A 19,342-nucleotide genomic window follows, 5' to 3' on the forward strand; every position below is an offset into this window, starting at 1 on the left:
GTTTCCGATTCTGTGTCTCCCTCTCTCTCTGCCCCTCCCCCGTTCATGCTCTGTCTCTCTCTGTCCCCAAAATAAATAAACATTGAAAAAAAAATTAATAAAAAAAAAATTGTAGTTACTAAGCTGTATGAGGTTTGTCTATAAAACATATACCAAGTCAAATAGCCTGAGTTCATTTCGAGGCTGAAAATGTAACCGCAAGTGTGAACTTCACAAAATCTTGGTGAAATCACTCAAAGTAAGTGTTCAGAAAGGAAACAGTAGCCTTTTGCCAAAAAGCGGCTGAAACAAAAGGTCTTTATTTTATGAGTCTGGGAGAGTTGGTTTTATTTCATCAAGAAGCCCTGAATTTTGTTTTCACTTCACGATACGTGTTGAGAGGTGTGCCTGGGGAGCCATTCTCCCAAAGGACGATACGCACTTTTCATACACTCCATAAATATGAAGTCATTACAGTGGCCCCCTTGGGGGAGGGAGAGGATTCTGGATTGAGAGAACAGGTAATCAGATGCCTAGGAAGAAAAGTAGAAGGCAACAGGGCAGATCGCCAGAAAGTAGTGGGAAACAAGATAGGGACCTGTTTACTGGAACTAGGGTATAGTTAGGGGCTTAGGCTTCAGAAACAAGGTGAATCCAGTTTCTGATATAAAGCTATCTGTTCAGAGTTAGACAAGCCACAAGCTGATTTGGTGCTAAGCCACCCAGCTCCCTGCATGTGGTTTCTTAAATTCATGAAAATTAGCCAGAGGACTGGCCTGGCTAAAATGCCCTCTCCCTAGAATGCCTTTCCTCCCTTCGCTACCTGGTGAACTCATGCATTCTTTAAGACTCGGCTCAATTGTCCAAGGGGACATTTAGTGTCCTGTGACACTTAGTGCTCCGGATTTCAGCTTGGCAGCCTTCTGATTCATAAGCTGAGTTAATTGTATCCCTCCTTCGGGCCCCATGGCATTGTAAGCACGTTACATTTCATTGTGATTGTTATTGTAGGAAAGTATTATATCATAGTGATTTGGAATGTGAACTTTGAAGTCTGACAGGCCTTACTTTGAATCCTGGCTCCACCACTTCCTACCTGTATGGCTTGGGGAAGATGACTTTACATCTCCATCTCTCAGTCTCCTCATCTGTAAAAGGGCCTCGCCACCTGCTACCAATGGCATCCAGCTGTACTACAGATTAAATGAGATGATTCTCCGAGAATGAAATCAAACGATGCATGAAAAGCGCTGAGTGTATCCCTAGCCAGAAGAAACAGTAGCTGTGATAGCTGCCAGCCAGAAACCTACATCTGTTGACAGGGGTAAAAGTCCACGTAGAAGCAAAGAAAGCAGGAAACTGCCACCACCAACACCAAGTTGACCTGGAAGTTCCTTCAGGATACAGCCGTTGAGTTAACTGGCCTGGAAGGAGGAGAGATCAACCCAAGAGAGGCTCCTAATGTGGGATAAGGAATTGACAAACAATTGACTTGCATTCGCTCAGAGGGAGTGACAAACAGTGGAGATAGAGGGAGGCAGGAGCAAAGGCGCCCAGGCAGAGAAAGAAGGGCAAGTCCACAGCAGGAGCTGACTGGGGCAGAAGGAAGTGAGTCACTGCCCTGATGGACACCAAGCAAGGGGGCCTCTGAGGCCAGCTGCTGCTGCCTCTTGTAGGGCTGGGATCTTAGACTCAAAGCTTGAGTCACTTACCCCTGGGCCACAAAGCATTACGTGCCAGAATGTGGGGTTTTATTAACAATTGTTAATATGTTTTGAGTCTTTTCCATATATTATCTCCTTTAATCCTTTCCGAACCCTCAAACCATGAGATAAGCGTAATCATGACACCCATTTTAGAAAAGACACAAAGAAACTAATGAACTTACCCAAGGCCACGCAGCTAATAAACGATGGGGGAGGGACTCCCTATCTAGATCAGAAACTGATTTATATCAGAAACTGGTTGGTTTCCCCCAACCCCACATTTTTCTCCCTGTCTTAGTCCTTCACTTTCCTCCCTCACAAACCTAGCAGGCATCAGTCTTCATTAATCTCACTTAGAAGATAAGCCCTTGTGAGTGAAAATATAAGTGGATTTATTCTCTTTCTGGTTAGAGATGGAATTTTTCAAATGATTTTGCCATCTCAGTGATTAAAGCATTCGTGGTCCTTTCCAAGTTCGTGTATTTATCCAACATTCTGTCATTGTTGTGGGGAGGGAGGTGGGGAACAAATGCCCAGCAACGGTCATGAGGTCATGACGGTGCAGAGCTAAGGTCAGGCTCACCAAGCCACTTTAGCCCTGGTAGATCTGCACTCTCCCCAGTCGGAGGGCAAGTTCCTCTTCCAGTGAGCTGTCTTGGGGCGTTAAGTCTCTTCATGCATTATTCATCAAATGAGCCTCCAACACTTGAGAAAAACTTCTGGGCCTCAGCTGGCCCACTGACCCTCCCCCCAAACCCCCCAGAGCTCAGCCTTCACTGGCCAGCCTCATCCTTTCAGGATTTTGAAAACAGAGGGGTAGGGAAGGACCCCCTCCTCTCCTTACAGGGGCTGTGAGAGCTCTCCTTAGAGCAGGGACCTGCATGCAGTCTGTGGCCTCACACACTGAATGAGCTAAGTAAGGCCCTGGCAAGGGGGATGGGGTAGGCTTGGAATACTCTGATTTGCATGAAAAAAAGTCCAAGGTTAAGTGCTACTGAGGGCTTGGCTTCCAGCCAAGAGAAAACCCCGGCCTGGAAGGAGGACGGGGAAGGAGCAGGGTGTGATTGAAATTTGCCTGGTGGACAGGAGTGAGGTGGGCATGGGGCCCTCACACCCACCTCAAGCCTGACAACCAGAGCAGACCGCCCAGTTCCATTATATAGTTCTTACTCAGTCCACTTCCACTTTCAACCTTCAAAGCTCACCTGGGCTTTGTTTTGAAGCTGCCTGAGGGATTATGAACACCCAAGACATGTGTCAAAGAACGAGCAGTGCAGAGAAAGCTGGGTTTGCAGTTGGTTACCATTTTGGATTTCTCTTGAATTTGCCGTCCAACACACAAAAACTTTATGTTAAGAGATTTTATGTGCATATATGTCTACATTCATGTGCATATATGTGTACATGCATGTACATATACATACAGGTTACAGATTTCTTTTAAAAGGAAAAAAAAAGCACAAGCATTTCCTGGTTCCTCAAAATCCTCTGCGCCTTTGGGGATGCCAAATGAAGACATAAAATCATGCTGAGAGAAGGAAAAAAATCTGAAGAAACACACTTCTGTACTGTTTTCCAGGTTTTACATTGAGAGCATATCATTTTTGAAGGATAAAACCACCGTGGAGCTTTTTTTCCTGAATGCAAAGTCCTGTGTACTCAAGGTAAGGCACCCTATTTGTTATTTTTCAGTGAATGACTCCAGGCAGGCTGGAGTTGGGGGAAGAAATGGTATTGCCTATACCTGCATGTTCAAACAAAGAAAAATGAGCATAATCTTTCTCACTGGTGCTTCCTACCCTGCCATTAAAAAAAAAAAAAAAAAAAAAAGCTTTTTAAAAATTTAGCAAAAGGCTGCTCTTCTCAAATTCTGAGCGAGAAAGACAGTCATCTGCAGGGGAATCATGCTCACAGACAGTTACCACTACCTAAATGCAGCTAGCTAATCCCCCACACAGAACAACCCAGAAAGACACAGAGATGGATCAGTCAGATTGTGATTGAAACCTCAAAAAAAGTCAGGCTGGGAATCTTTTTTAATACAGTATGCCCTACATCTATCATAATTCGAAACCAATCTTATTTAGGGGCCTGTGCTCAGAGCCACGTGTTTTAAAGCAGTGTCCCAGTTATCTGTGGTGAGGGACGAGTTTTGTGCTTTATTGTTTTCTGTCTAATCTAATCTTTGGAGGACACCTTGCTTTTGTAAAATTCAGTACACATGAATTGCCAGAAAAATGATCCCATGCTTGGGTGTTGCACCTGTGTCAGATTGCTATAGAACATTCTCGAGATGTTACCACCTTGCAGACTATCACTGCTTTCAAGGCCTCCACTCTGGCCTCCTCAGAGCACACCCTTGGCCAGAGCAGGGGGTCTGGGAACCCAGAGATGCTCATCTGGAACCTGGCTTCTCCATTCTAGGTTGTAGTCTCAGTGTTCCGGAAGTCCATGCCCACTTCCGGGGTTGGGGGGAGCCCTTTCTGTCCGTATACATCACCCTAAATCTGAGCAGTGACCAAGGACAGCTGGATGGTGCCTAGCCTAGAAAGACAAGGGGGCAGGCTGTATACGGATTAGGGTACAGCTCCCCTGAACTTCCAGAATGTTAATTATGGCTCACTGCACGCATACAGCTTTAAATGATTGAGGACTCGGTACGGGCAGAGTTTTTGTTAAAACTCATTTATCAGAAATAATTGAATGCACATATTTAAAGTGTGCAGTTTTGTTAAGTCTTAACATATATAATAGCCATGAGCTGGTCACCAAAATCAAGAGAGTGAATAGACCCAGCAACTACAAATCTGCTTTTTTTTTCACAATAGTCTACATTTTCTAGAGGTGTATATAGATGGAATCATACGGCAGATAATCTTTCTGGTCTTCTTTCAATGAGCATAATTATTTTGAGATGCATCTCTGTTGTTGGGTGTGTCAGTAGACCATTCCTTTTTATTGCTGAAGTATTCCACTGTATGGAGGTACCTTAAATTGTTTTTCCATTCCCCTGTGATTTTTTTTTTCGTTTTTTTCCTAGCTTTACTGAGATATAATTGACATAGAACAGCAAGTTTATGGAGTACAGTAAGATGATTTGCCACACTTATATACTGTGAAATGATGCATTCATTGGGGACAATTACAAATAAAAGTGCTATGAACATTCATGTACAAGTTATTGTTTATACACATGCTTTCTTTTTTCTTGGGCAAATACCTGGGAGCAGAATGGCTAGATCACATGGCAGATATGCTTAACTTTTTAAGGTACTGCCACTCTGTTTTCCAAAGTCGTTTTCAAAAATCAGTTGTCCACATGTGCATGAGTTTATTTCTGGACTCTGTAGTTGGTTTCGTTAACTGTCAACCTTTATGCCCATGACATACTGTTTTGATGACTATAGCTTTATATTGTGTCTCAAAATCAAAACAAACTCTAGCATGGTTCTTTTTCAAAGTTGTCTCGTTTATTCTGTTTTTACATTTCCATATGAATTTTAGAATCAGCTTGACAATTTCTAAAAACAACAAAACAAAACAAAATGAAAAACACCTAATAAGATTTTCATGAGGATTGCACTCAGTCTGTAGACTACTATAGAAAAAATTGACAACCTAGAAGTATGGAGTCATCAGTCCCATGGCACACAGTATATATCCCCATATATTTCGGTCATCTTTTATTTCTCTCAGCAGTGATTATAGTTTTCAGCATATAGATCTCTTTTGTCAGATTTGTCCCCAAGTCTTCCATATTATTTTATAAAATCGTAAGTGACATCTTTTTATCTCAGTTTCTGAATGGTCATTACTAATTCTATAGAAATGCAATTGTTTTTGTGTATTATTCTTGAATCCTACAGCCTTTCTAAACTCACTTATCATTTTTGGTAGGTTTTGTAGATTCCATCAAATTTTCTTTATAGATGATCATGGCATCTGCTTAGTTTTACTTCTTCCTTTCTAGTCTGCATGCTTTTTTATTAGTTGTCAAATTTATGGGCATAGTTGTTCATAGTATTTCCTTATTGCTCTTTTGATGTGTGCAGTCTGTAATGTTGTTACTTCTTTTGATCCTGATATTAATAATTGATGTCTTTTTCTTTTTTTTCTAATTAGTCTGGCTAAAAGTCAATCACTATTGAGCTTTTCAAAGAACCAGCTTTTGGTTCAGTGGTTTTCTCTGTTGTTTTTTTGGTTTCTATTTCATCAATTTCTGCTATGACCTTTATCATTTTTCCTTTTATCTTTATTATTTCCTTTCTTCCCCTTTCTTTGGGCTTAATTTTCTCTCCTTATTCTTGCCACTTAAGATAGAAGCTGAGATCACTGTTTAAAGATGTTATTTTCTAATATAGGCATTTAGTATAAAAATTTCCCCCTAAATAGTGATTTTGTAGTGTCCCACAAATTCTGATATGTTGTGTTTTCATTTTTATTGTTTCAAAATATTTCCAAATTCCTCCTTCCTATATCTTCATTGGCCTCATGTTATTTCGAAAAGTGCAGTTTGGTTTCCAGATATTTATTTGGGGATTTTTAGAGATCTGTCTGTTATTTATTTCTAGTATAATCCCACTGTGGTCAGAGAACACACTTTGTGGAAATTAAATCCTTTTAAATTTATTGAGACCTGTTTTATGGCCCAGAATATGCTCCATCTTGGTAAATTATCCATGTACACTGGGAAGAATGTATTCTGCTGTCACTCAGTGGAATGTTCTATCAGTTTTATCACTGCTTTCAATTATGAGGTGTGCTGGTATAGCTTTCTTTATGTTTCTTGTGATTGATTTTTTGTATGCGTTTTGGCAATCACTGTATTTTAACTGGTTTTATATACTATTTACATTTAATGTGATTTTTGACATGGTTAAGTTTAAGTCTGTCATCTTCCTATTTATTTTTTGTTTGTCCCATCTGTTATTTTTTTTCCTCTCTCTGCCTTCTGTTGCATTTATTGTGTATTGTATGATTCTATTTTATCTCTTTTATTGGATTATTAGCTATAACTCTTTTGTTATTTCCATGGTTGCTTTAGGGTTTATAGTATACATCTGTAACTTATTATGTCTACCCCGAAGTGCTGTTGTACCATTTCACATGTAGCACAAGAACCTGACAATAGTATATTTCTGTCTCTCCCCTATGAGCCTTTATACTATCAGGGCAATACATTTTACTTTTCGATATGTTATAGATGCACATGATGTTGTTTTCCCTGCTTTTTTGATTATGAGGTGCTACAGTATAGCTTTTTTCATGTTTCTTGTTTTTGATGTTTATTGAGCATCTTGGATTTGTGTGTTTTTAGTTTTCATCAATTTTGGAAATAGCTATTTTTTTCTTCAAATATTTTTCTCTGTTCCCATCCATACCTCCTTTGCAAATTCCAATTACACATATACCGGGTGACCTGAAATTATCCCACAGTCCAGTGATGCTCTTTTCATTTAGTTATTTTTGTGTGCATGCTTTAGTTTGGCTAGTTTCTATTGCTCTGTCTTCAATTTTGTATCTTTTCTTTTGAAATCTAATTTGCCATTGGTTTCATTCAGTATATTGAGTTTTTATCTTTAGAAGTTTGAGTTGGATCTTTTTTGTATTTTGCATATGACCCCTTTTTGAAATATGAGATACAGTTATAGTAATTGTTTTAATGCCTTTCTGTGCTTATTGTAATATCTGGGTCAGTTCTGGTACATTTTGACTGATTCAATTTTCTCCTCATTATGGGTCATGTTTTCCTGCCTATTTCCTGCATATTTTGCATCCCTGATAATATTTGAATGGATGTTGGACATTGTTTAATTTAACTTTTTGGGTGCTGCATATTTTTATATTCCTATAAATATTTTTGACATTGGTTTTGGGATAAAATGTAATTAGTTAGACCTTTTATTGTTGTTGTTGTTGTTTTCAACTCTTAGTTTTATTATTTGTTAGACTGGCCCAGAGCAGTGTTCATTCTAAAATTAATTATTTCCCATTACTGAGGCAAGACCCTCCTAAGTACCCTACTCAATGTCCAATGAATTATGAGTTTTTTCTATGGGGAACCAGTCTTGTGAGAAAACCAGGTACCCTTCCCTTCCATCCTCTTGGATAATTCTTTCCCCAACCTTGGGCAGTCTCCTTCCATGTATGCAGTGATCAGTACTTTGCATTTCTTCAGGATTCTCTCTGTGCAGCTCTCCTTTCTTTGGCATTCTGTCCTGCAAATTCTATCCATTTTGGTCACCCCAGTCTCTCAGCTCTGTCTCCTCAACTCAGAGAATCCACCATGCTCCATCTGTGTAACACCTTCACAGCCTAGAAACATTCTCATGGCAATAAGTGGGTGCTGTCATGGGGTTCACCTCATTCAAGGTTCACTGTCCTTTGTTGCCTTTTATTCAGTGTTTTTTTAAAAAAAAATCTTTAACATTTATTCATCTTTGAGAGACAGAGAGACAAAGCATGAGTGGGAGAGGAGCAGAGAGAGAGGGAGACACAGAATCTGAAGTGGGCTCCAGACTCTAAGCTGTCAGCACAGAGCCCGATGCGGGACCTGAACTCACTGACTGCGAGATCATGACCTGAGCCGAAGTCAGATGCTTAACTGACTGAGCCACCCAGGCACCCCACCTTTTATTCAGTGTTTTCAAAACTTTTGTTTCACATTTATTGGCTGGTTTTTTAGTTGTGTAGTTTTTTTTTGGGGGGGGGGTGGTGAGAAGGTAAATCCAGTCCCTGTTAATCCCTCTTGGCTACAAGCAGAAGTATTCAAATCAGAGTTTTTGGCTAATTCTATGGGGAAAGTAAAATGTCTTCAGCACTAAAGCCTTTATTAGAGCCTCTCTTTGTCGAGACTTGAGCTTTCTGAAGAACTCCAAGAGTTGACTGATAAGTAGATACTTATATAGCAAATACAGGATTTACTGAGTCAGAAGAAAACATTTCATAAACCACAGTTGGTCATCATCTCCTATGTGGAGAAATACAATTGCCCCTTGTTATATTTTTCACCACCTAGCTGGCCATGGTCCAGTGAAACAGTCTTCTTGATTGCTTCTTCACTGCGTTGCTATGTAAAGAAAGATAGGATGTAAATTTAAACTCATGATATTTCTCTTGTAGCTTTGTATGCTAAATTCCCTTGGTCTTCAGAAAGTACTGAAAAGCAGTGTTCTTTTAAATTCTTCTCCATCTTATGAATGTCCGTTCCTGAGATTTCCTTTCTAAATGGGAGTGTTTGGTCACTTGTCAAAGAATTTAGAACTTTTACAAAATATAATATTGAAAGGCACTGTAACCTATGAATGTTACTGCAATAATTTTTTTAAAGTGAGTTGTAAGAATTTAGAGTTGAACATTTTCTAAGTAATACACAGATGACTACTAAGAAACAATCCCAAGAGATGTTATAGAATCCTGTAAATGATAACAGGATCAGGTAGCCGTGTGGTAAAGCAGCTTTTAAGTAATTTCTTAAGACATGATAATTTAAGAATATTGCCCATGAGGACTATCATCTGAGTCATGGACACAGGAGTAAATAAGTTTTTTGAAAACACAGTCTCAGCTATAGAACACATGTAGGTGGATTCCTGATGGGTGAAAGTCAGTCACTGACATGGTTAATTCGGCACTCATTGCTGGATAAGACAGTGAATGGGGCTTCCTTCCACACTGTGCTGATGTGTTCAGCACCTCTGATCACCCCTATACATACTTCTTCCTCCCTGACAGATAGCTGTCCCCTTCTGTCAGTTCCTTCCTTCCAATGAGGACAGAAACATATAGGTGGGAAAAGAGAGCTCTTTTTGCAAATATTGACAAAGCCACAGTATCTCTTTGCATGCTTGGTGAACAAGAAATATGACTTGTGATGAAGTTTCATACAGTTGCTGAAGCTCTGCATAGCTATGTAAATATGGATTCTGTCTTTTAAAAATTCACCCCTGGGGCGCCTGGGTGGCGCAGTCGGTTAAGCGTCCGACTTCAGCCAGGTCACGATCTCGCGGTCCGTGAGTTCGAGCCCCGCGTCGGGCTCTGGGCTGATGGCTCAGAGCCTGGAGCCTGTTGTTTCCGATTCTGTGTCTCCCTCTCTCTCTGCCCCTCGCCCGTTCATGCTCTGTCTCTCTCTGTCCCAAAAATAAATAAACGTTGAAAAAAAAAATTAAAAAAATAAAAATAAAAATTCACCCCTGTGAGTATATCGTTTGAAACACTGTGTGGTTCCCAATGGTTTTGTATATATTATTGCCCATACTGCATAGTGAAGAAGCCATTGTTAACTTTGTGTTGAAAGAAATATTGGGCTTCATTTTTGAGTTTGGGTATTCCAGAAGAGTCTGAAAAAAGGGATAGATATTTTTCACTTTCGCTCACTCCAAAGCAAATCCCCATGTACACAGTGTGGTACAAACTGGGCATTCAATGTATTGTTGTTGACCGACTCATTAAATGAATGAATGTTGTTGATGATGAATGCTTGTTTCCCAAGAAGTCAAGGGATAAACAAAACCACTGGTCTGTTGTACAATTTGACTAGTATTAACTATGAATGTATATAAATTTACTGCGAAATTAAACGCCTAAAATCCTAAAAAATTCACTTTCAAGGTATTACTGAATAATACTTAGCAAAGCTCTGATGACTCTAAATACAATTTTCAGCAAAGAATGAGTAAGAATGATTCTAAAGGGAGAAAAGTTAATGTATCGTCTGATATTTTATTTTAAAAAGTCAAAAGCCTTTTGGATTTTTCTCTAGTCATTATAGATATCAATTAAATGTCAATAACAGTCTTACAGAAAACCAGTTCTGGTCAACTTCAGTTATTAAGCCATCGGCATATAGGCCAAAGTCAATGATGGCTAGAACTGAGTACCTAAGAGAGTATTTATTTAGCAGTTATTTATTGGATGCCTGCTACCTGCCAGCACTGTTTGAGACTGCTTATAACTGGAAATGCTCTGAGGATGTCTTGTTTTTTCTCCCGGTTTTTTAAATCCCAATTTAAACATCAGTGAAAATGAAATTTGTTCTCTGAAAAAGAGTCTACGTTAGCTTAGTTATGACAATAACTTAGCTTCATGTTTCCTCGTCCTTATGGAGCCATTCACTTGATTCGGTATTTCTGTTCTGCTGTAATTTGCACCATGAGAAAATATGTTAAAAATCATGCTGTTGTGTTTGCTCTTGTCAATGAAATGTAATTCTAAGGAAAAGCTCAGGGCTAGGGCTACCTCTGAAACATACCAGCTGTATGATCTTTGCATTGCTGAACCATTTTTTTCCCGTTTCAAAATGATCTGGTGAGATTGGGGCAGCATTTCTCACTGTGTGACCTTTGACTACTTTTATCAGATATACAACAAATGCTCATTTTGAATAAGCAAACTCCTGCCTCCTTGCCCCTCTCCCAACCACAGAATCAGAATTGAGGAGGGAGCTGGAAATCAGCCTTTTCAACGAGGTTCTCTGGTGATTCTCCTGAGCACTTTAGCTGAAGAACCCCTGGAGTTTCTGTGTGTTAAACATGCAGAATGGTTAAATATGGGTTGAAACTGGCCTTGAGAAATATGAATCAAGGTCCACAGAGAACTCTAGAAAGATGCCTTTTCATTTTTCCTCTTGTTTCCTGGCAGTTAAAACAGAAAAAGGCATTTTGCCTTAAGAACAGGAGAGCAGAGGAAGGTATGAATTTGCTTTCCAGCTCTGAGACTACTTGAAAGGAAAGAAATGTCTTCAGAGCCCTTTCTGTACATTTTTGGTGTGCCAGTACTGTGCTAAATGGTACACATTTCACTGCATTTTATTCTCACTGTAGCCCATAATGAAGAAAACCTGTGATCCTCTTTTAGACATAAAAGAACAGCAGTACAGACAGGTTAAGTAATTTGCTTAATGTCACAGAGCTAGTAGGTGGGCAGAGTGTCCTTGGAAAATTACAACAGCAAGAGACCCCGGCCTATAAAAGCACCTCTCATTTGTCTGGACTTTTCTTTGGTCATCGCTCCAGGGAAATAAAAGTGTCCTCGGTGAGTCAGAACTCAGGGGCTGTTGTTAAAGAGCAGGCAGGTCATAGCCACTAACGAGTACTGAATGCATACGTGTGTACTCCGTATATTCATTCCTTTACTTCTCACTCCAAACCATACCTACGTTCTGCTGTTGTCTCCCATTTTACCAACGGGAATACTGAGGTAGAGAGGTTGAGTAATGTACACAAGGTCACATAGCTGAATTAGTGCAGGAGCCAGGATTCATCACAGGCAGTATAATGCCAGAATATGACTTTCCCCACCACACATACTGCTTCCAGATGGCTGGGGGTCGTCTGTCCGCTCCCCAGGGAGGTGGTGTATCCGGGTCATCTGGAGCATAGGCTCCCTCTTTCCCTTATTCCGAACTGTGTTGTACATGCTCATGCTCTTAGCCCAGGGTGGTTAACAGGTGCCTCTGGACGCTAGGAACCACTGGCTCCACAGGTTGGCCTGGGGGACAAAGCACTCAGATCCTTTCCGAACTGCACAGGCACTCACGGAGGAACAGAGCCCGTCAGAAAGTTACAAACGGCCGTGTGGGTCAAGTGTTCCCCAGGAGAGAGCTGTTGTCTGAGTCGTCCATCAGGTGAGGGCTCTTGAACCTGTTTGGCTTCCTCAGTGAGAATGGAGAGGGGCACACCTTCCCTTTGCAAAACAACCACCTGTGCCAGGTGGTGATGATGCGGAAACGCCGAAACTGATACCGGGGAAGCCTGGAAGCACTCGGCGTGTGGGCAGTGGTCCACCTTGGACGACCTGTTGCCCGACGGAAAAGCCTCGATGCACAATACAGGACCGGAGGTTTGGCCCCGGTTGTCATTTGCGGAGGCCCCCTTGACCACATCTGACTTTAGTACTCAATCAACATTTGTCACCACCACCCTTTTTTTAAGTCAGTGATTTGAAGACACGCTTGGAAAATTCAAATAGTATCGGCCGCCTTGTCCCTTTTGCTGTGTTTAAAATTTATATGTTAAAGAAAAGGCAGGAGAAGGCAAAGCAACTGGGGTTCAGGAGGTGCTCTGGGGTCGAGATCATGCCCTGGGGTGAAGAGTAGGAGAAGGATGGCAGCTTGACTTCACAGAGAGCTCCCCAAGCAGCAGGCATTGATTTTTTTTCATTCATTAGCTCATTTAATCCTGGCAACAGCCAGGATTATTATTTATTATTGCTTTAACAAATGAGGAAAATGGAAACATAAATAAATTAAGTAATTTGGCCATGGTTAAATAGGTCGTTAGTAGTGGAGTAATTACTAGGCAGCCTAGCTCCAGAAACCATAGTACTTATCATTCATTCATTCAGTCAGTCAGTAAAAACTTATTGCATTCTTGTTTAGGGCCATTATTTGTGATGAGAGCTGCATTATTATAGCACCAGTACCTTCCCATGGCCTGTCCTAAATCATAAGGATTCTTGCCTTTGTATGTTTGTGTGTCGATGTGTATTGTGTTTATTTTAAGGGCAATATACTATGATGATACCTTCAAGGATATAATATTTCTGAAAGATGCCAGGGACCTTGGAAAGACTGAGCACACCCAGCATCCACTGATGCTTCTTGTTACTCCTTCATAATAATCTAAAAAGCAGTGTCAGACATTTTCCTAGCTCCGCAATACTGCAATACAAGGAATCTCACAAACAGAATTGAGATTTTTTTTTTAAGATTTATTTGGAGGCTGATGAAACAAATTTTTTGCACGAATTTTAGATATACGATTTATCTTTCTCTTAGGCTTTTTCTGTATTGAGAAGTTTTTGGTTTTGAAAGGTATTTTTTTTATTTTTTTTAATGTTTTATTTATTTTTGAGAGAAAGAGAGAGACAGAGTGCAAGCGGGGGAGGGGCAGAAAGAGAGGGAGACATAGAATCTGAAGCAGGCTCCAGGCTCTGAGCTGTCCGCACAGAGCCCGATGCAGGGTTGGAACTCACCAACGACAAGATCATGACCTGAGCTGAAGTTGGACACTAAACCGACTGAGCCACCCAGGCACCCCCAGAATTAGGCTTTTGTAATCACACACACACAGATGAATACTATAGTTTAAATCTACAGCTGAAGAATCTCTCTCATGAATATAAGCTACTTTCTTGCCAAAAGGATTTTAAGAAACTGAGTATTAGACCACTTTCTTGGAAATTCACCACATGCCTTGAACATGTTCAAGACTTCAGGAAGTTCTTCAATAAGCAAACGTGTGATTTTGTTTAACCCGATATTGTCCAGACTTACTTGCATATGAAATTTTTCTTTCAAGCTATACTTATTAACTGACCTCAAACTATACTTGTGAAAATGCCGCTGTGAATATATACTATACCATTAAATAATAAAGCAAAAAGTGACAACTGTAAACCTCCTGGGTATTAGTCTATGTTAGATCTGACATAGAAAAAAACCTGGTCTATTCTGATTCTTTAAATGAAACATCTTCGGAGTCAGTAAAGAGATGTTGACCTGGGTACTAAGCCAGTAACGACTTCCTCTGCTTCAGACTGAGCAGGAGTAGATACCAAACCAAAAAGGAGGAGAACTTGGGTCATTAATGCCTTAATAGATTTCACTATGCTCTCTTTTCTTTGCTAATAAGTTCCCATCTCTTTGTATCTCAAATAAATGTAGAAATACAAATGAGCCAAGCATTAGTAATCCTATTAAAAATTAGAGGTATTGTAAGCCTATCCAATCACATTTATTCTTATCCTCCTTCTTACCCCATTTCTTGACTGAGACCTTTTTAGATGTGCCCTTTCATTAGTAGACTCAGTGAGAGTCTCAGCCTAACACCCCTGATACACACTCTTACCACACTTAGAGTGATACAACATATTGCATAATTGCCTCAGAATCTTAATGCCATTTGCACTTAAGTGTGTGAACCCAGAGGCGCCAAAGCTCTCTTAAAAGTCCATGTGGCTTTTGAGGGCAGTCTGGTCATGTCCATTAAAAGTAAGAATATATCGGGGAGCCTGGGAGCTCAGTAGGTTAAGTGTCCTGACTCTTGATCTCGACTCAGGTCATGATCTCACTGTTTCATGAGTTCAAGCCCCACACTGGTCTCTGTGCTGACAGTGTGGAGCCTGCCTGAGATTCCCTCTCTCCTCTCTCTCTTCCCCTCCCCCACTCACGCTGTGTCTCTCTGTCTCTCTCAAAAAAAATAAACATAAAAAAAATTTTTCAAAATATAAGAACATATTTTTTTACCCAGCTGTCCATCAACTTTAGGAATTATTGAAATATGAAAAGATAAATATAAAAAGATCTTAGATAATTGTTTCTAATAGTAGGAAACTGGAAACTGCCTAAATACACTTTAACGGGGGATTAGTTAAGTAAAGGCCAAATCATTCATGTGATTGGGTATTGCGTAGTCATCAAAGAGTAGATTAGTCCTGCTCTATTGATATGGAAATGTGTCGAAACTACACTGTCACATTTAAAAAGAATCAAGTTATTGGGGTGGCTGGGTGGCTCAATCAGTTAAATATCTGACTTCAGCTCAGGTCATGATCTCACGGTTCGTGAGTTCAAGCCCCGTGTCGGGCTCAGTGCTGACAGCTCGGAGCCTGGAGCCTGGTTCAGATTCTGTGACTCCCTCTCTCTGTCTCTCCCCTGCTCACACTCTGTCTGTCTCTCTCAAAAAAAATAACATTAAAAAAATTTTTTTTAAAGAAGTTACAGAGCTATAAATATAGTGTGATTGTAGTTAACTTTATTATTTACTTTTATGTATATTAAATGTACCGAGGGGCGCCTGGGTGGCTCAGTCGGTTAAACGTCCGACTTCAGCTCAGGTCACGATCTCTAGTCCGTGAGTTCGAGCCCCGCGTCGGGCTCTGGGCTGATGGCTCAGAGCCTGGAGCCTGCTGCCAGTTCTGTGTCTCCCTCTCTCTCTGCCTCTCCCCCATTCATGCTCTGCCTCTCTCTGTCTCAAAAATAAATAAACATTAAAAAAAAAATTTTTTTTAAATAAATGTACCGATAAGAAAAAATAGAAAAAGTATGGCATAGCCTAAATTTCTATTATCTCTGAGAGAGAGATTATGGAACTTTTGCCTCCTAAGCAATGCTTTTATAATTTTCTTTAACAAGAAGTTTGGGGACACCTGGGTGGCTCAGTCACTTGAGCATCCGACTTCGGCTCAGGTCACGATCTCACAGTTTATGAGTTCGAGCCCCACGTTAGGCTTGCTGCTGTCAGCACAGAGCCCACTTGGGATCCTCTGTCCCACTCTCTCTGCCCCTCTCCCACTTGCACTCTCAAAAATAAGTAAACATTACCAAAAAAAAAAAAAAAAGAAGAAGAAGCTTGAATGAGTTTAAATCATAAAAATAAAGACAAAAACAATCAGTGTGTTCACTGAACTTTACCTCTTTAAAGCTGTGTGAAGAGAATAAAGATTTTTTTCTCATCACTTTCCTTCTGTTAGAAAAACACTCCATCACCTTTCTTGCCGGGCAAAGCTAATGGAAGTCGAAAATTCCTAATTGCTTTATCTGGAAAAGCAAAAGGTCTTCTCTTAAAGACAACTGGCAGAATGGGTTTTTTTTTTTTTCCACTTGTAAAAATCACACTTGTCAATTGTAGAAAATTTAGAAAATGAAGAAAAATGCAAAAAAAAAAAAGGTGTTGATTCATAATCCCAAGACTAGGGCATTAATTGTATCATTTTGACATCTTTCTTTCTTTTGAGCGTGTCTTTTTCTTGGTTGAGATCAGTTGCTGACTACATTTTACATTTTGTTCGACTTTAAACTTTTTATGTATGTTTAGGCTTTAGCTGTACCTGGTCCACTTTTCTTCCTCTATTCTATAGGTTCTTATGTTTGGGGACTCTGTGCAGTATGGGGAAGGAGTGCAGAGATGCTTGGCAGTGACAGAGTTCTATTTCATTAAGTATAAATTCATACATTGAGGATGGGACCAAGTTTTCTTTATGTCGGAATCCCTAGGACGTACATCGTGGGTAAAAGTTTGTTAAATGGCTGAAAAAGTGAGTGAGTGAATGATTAAAGAATGGACAAAGGGGTAGCAGGGTTGAGGCGTTTTAGAAAGTAAAATCAACAAGACTGAGTGCCTCCCTAGTCTTAGCTGGCCCCTGCTGCCTACAGAGGCCGTGTGGCGCAATGACTCTGCAACCGGGCAGAGTTTCGTCTCAACAACAGCCTCAGCTCAACAACATAGCCTTGGCTCTTACCTGGGCATGGCGCCTCCACTTTTAAGCCTCTGTTTTATCAACTGGTAAAGTGAGGGCAGTAATCGTTCCTGCCTCAATGCATGAGTTAATATGTGCAAAATGTATCGAACAGTGTCTGGCACAGTGTGTTACGATTAATATTTTTGCTATCATTAATAATCTATTATTACTACTATCAGCGCCTTACGTGAGGACGCGCAAAGCCTGGCTTATTACTGGAGCCTCACTCACCCTGTGGTCAAACTGTATGAACACCTCATTCCCTGACTCTCCCAGCCTTTCTCAAACTTCTGTGCCTTTTTCTATAGACTTCGCCTGCTGACTACCTTTCTCCTCCCTTCATTTCCCGCTGGCTAATTCCCACTCATCCTTCAGAAATCAGCTCCAGTCCCTGCCCCTTAAGCAAGTCTTTCCTCCCCTTGTGGCCCTCCACCAGCGTGTCCTACAGCGGCCAGTTCTTCCAGCCTCCAAAATATCCTTGAAGGACTTCTCCTAACTCTCCTTCCATTGTGTTGAATTGTTTGTCCCTGTGTCTGCCACCAACAACCAGACTGCGTTCTCGGGACCGGGGCAGCTCTTACTCATGTTTATGGCCCACCCATTGGCACAGAGCCCGGCCTGTACCAGAGGGCCCCCCCCCCGAGAATACTGGCGAAGTGTGTAAATGGAGTTTACACTAGCAACTCAATGGGTCAGTTTTTCAAAGTGGGCTTGTGAAAAGATCCAGTTAAATTGAAAATCAGTTCTGAGTAACACCCATAAAATTAGACTTTTTCAGCTTTCAATCTTATTTTGTTTTCACTACTTAAGATGTCGCAGCTCTCTAATTCAGTTTTCCAGAGTTGATATTGTACTTGTAACCTTGAAATTTAATATACTGGACTTATTGGAATACAATTTGGGCATAATGTGATCAGATTTTTAAAGCACAGCGGTCTCCGCATATGCACTGTAACTTTTTTTGCTCTATTCACTATAAATATCTTTTGGAAACATTTAGCAGAATCACTGTAAAATCAGCTACAAGGATAGGTGAACGCACTGCTCTGCTCTTCTATTGAAACATCTTCTCTTGCAATTCCAAAGAAATAAGTCACCAACTTTTGATGGCCTCTGGGAATCTTTGAGAATATAGGCAGAGGGAATCCACTTAATCCTAAAACTTCACATTATCCGAGTCTTCTAGCATTTTCTCCCACCTACCCATTCAGCAATACTACCTTGGATATCACTGACTTTTCTTTTTCCTTCTTACGGGAGCCACCATTACCATAGAGGCAACAAAAAAAGCAGGGATGGAAGAAACATGGAGAAATGAATCTTCCCCAAAGTTAATAAATGATCTTCTGAATAATCAAAACGTGAGTGTTTTTTGAGAAACATTCTCCTACAACCTAGAAAGGCACTTTGATAATTCAGTACTGTTCCAGCTGCCTGTTCATGGCAAAGAGACTTTTTTTAAGTACACATTCATGAAAAGCCAGTTACTATCCCTATTTATAACAGAGAGGAATTGTCTCAGTTCCATTTAACCTAACAGAACATGAAGCATATTCGTCTGTAACCAATCCATTACTTCAGCACCCCATTCATGGTTCTTGTCCCAGAATTATTGCGTGTAGTTCAACAAACAACAATTTGAGTAGTCACCAACAACTAAAACATATTCAGTATATCTGCTAACCTGGCGGCTTTAGCATTTGGGATTTGAGTGAAGGGGTGTGTGTGTGTGTGTGTGTGTGTGTGTGTGTGTGCGCGCGCGCGTGCATGCACGCACATGTGTTTTAATCCTCAAGCTCTTTTCAAGATGCTGAAATAATTTAAAGGATCAGTAACAGAAATTGAATTTTGCAGGCTTTAAGATCTGTCTACACATAGGGAGCGTGCCTTCTCATAATAACCAGCCATCAGTATTTACCAAGTGAAGTCACTAAACATCAGAGTTGGTTTGAAGACTAGCCAGTCTATGAGGAACAAAGAAATCTAATATCCTATTTTAAAGGGCTATTGCGAGTTTTATAAATATTTCACCTTTGTCTGTTTCATGTGTTTTTTCCCTCTGTTTTCCTAACATTGAAATTATGTGCATCTTAAGCCATGAGCATTTAGATATATGCTACCTTGTGCATTGGTGAGAATCAAAGTTTTCATAATAATAGCTTATAACGCATGACAATTTTAATCCTCAGGGACTTTCCATATATGCTCTATCATTTGCCTTTATCACCTTCCTGAGATGGTAGAGGGGAAGGTATTTGGTCCTCAGATGAAAAAACTGAGGCCCACAGAGGTAAAAGAACCTCGTCACAGAGTAAATAACAAGGAAAATGCCCTCCAGGTAGCACTAGCCAGAGTAAATTTACAAAGTGAATTCTTTGTTCACAGATAGGATATATCACCAGCACAAGTAGGCACTC

At 40.4% G+C, this 19,342-nt stretch overlaps 1 protein-coding gene across 7 annotated transcripts in view; it reads left to right on the top strand.

Annotated features, from left to right (window-relative positions):
• Positions 1 to 19,342, top strand: part of FRMD4B (FERM domain containing 4B) — a 226,371-nt gene that overhangs the window by 119,103 nt on the left and 87,926 nt on the right. For all 7 annotated transcript variants that reach the window (XM_040454472.1, XM_040454471.1, XM_040454467.1 and 4 more), the window contains one exon: positions 3,265 to 3,349. In XM_040454472.1, the coding sequence (XP_040310406.1) occupies positions 3,265 to 3,349 (85 nt within the window). The remainder of the gene's footprint in view (positions 1 to 3,264; positions 3,350 to 19,342) is intronic.

Source organism: Herpailurus yagouaroundi, unplaced genomic scaffold (genome assembly GCF_014898765.1).
Source record: "Herpailurus yagouaroundi ecotype Mexico unplaced genomic scaffold, PumYag 213, whole genome shotgun sequence".
Taxonomy (NCBI): Eukaryota; Metazoa; Chordata; class Mammalia; order Carnivora; family Felidae; genus Herpailurus; species Herpailurus yagouaroundi.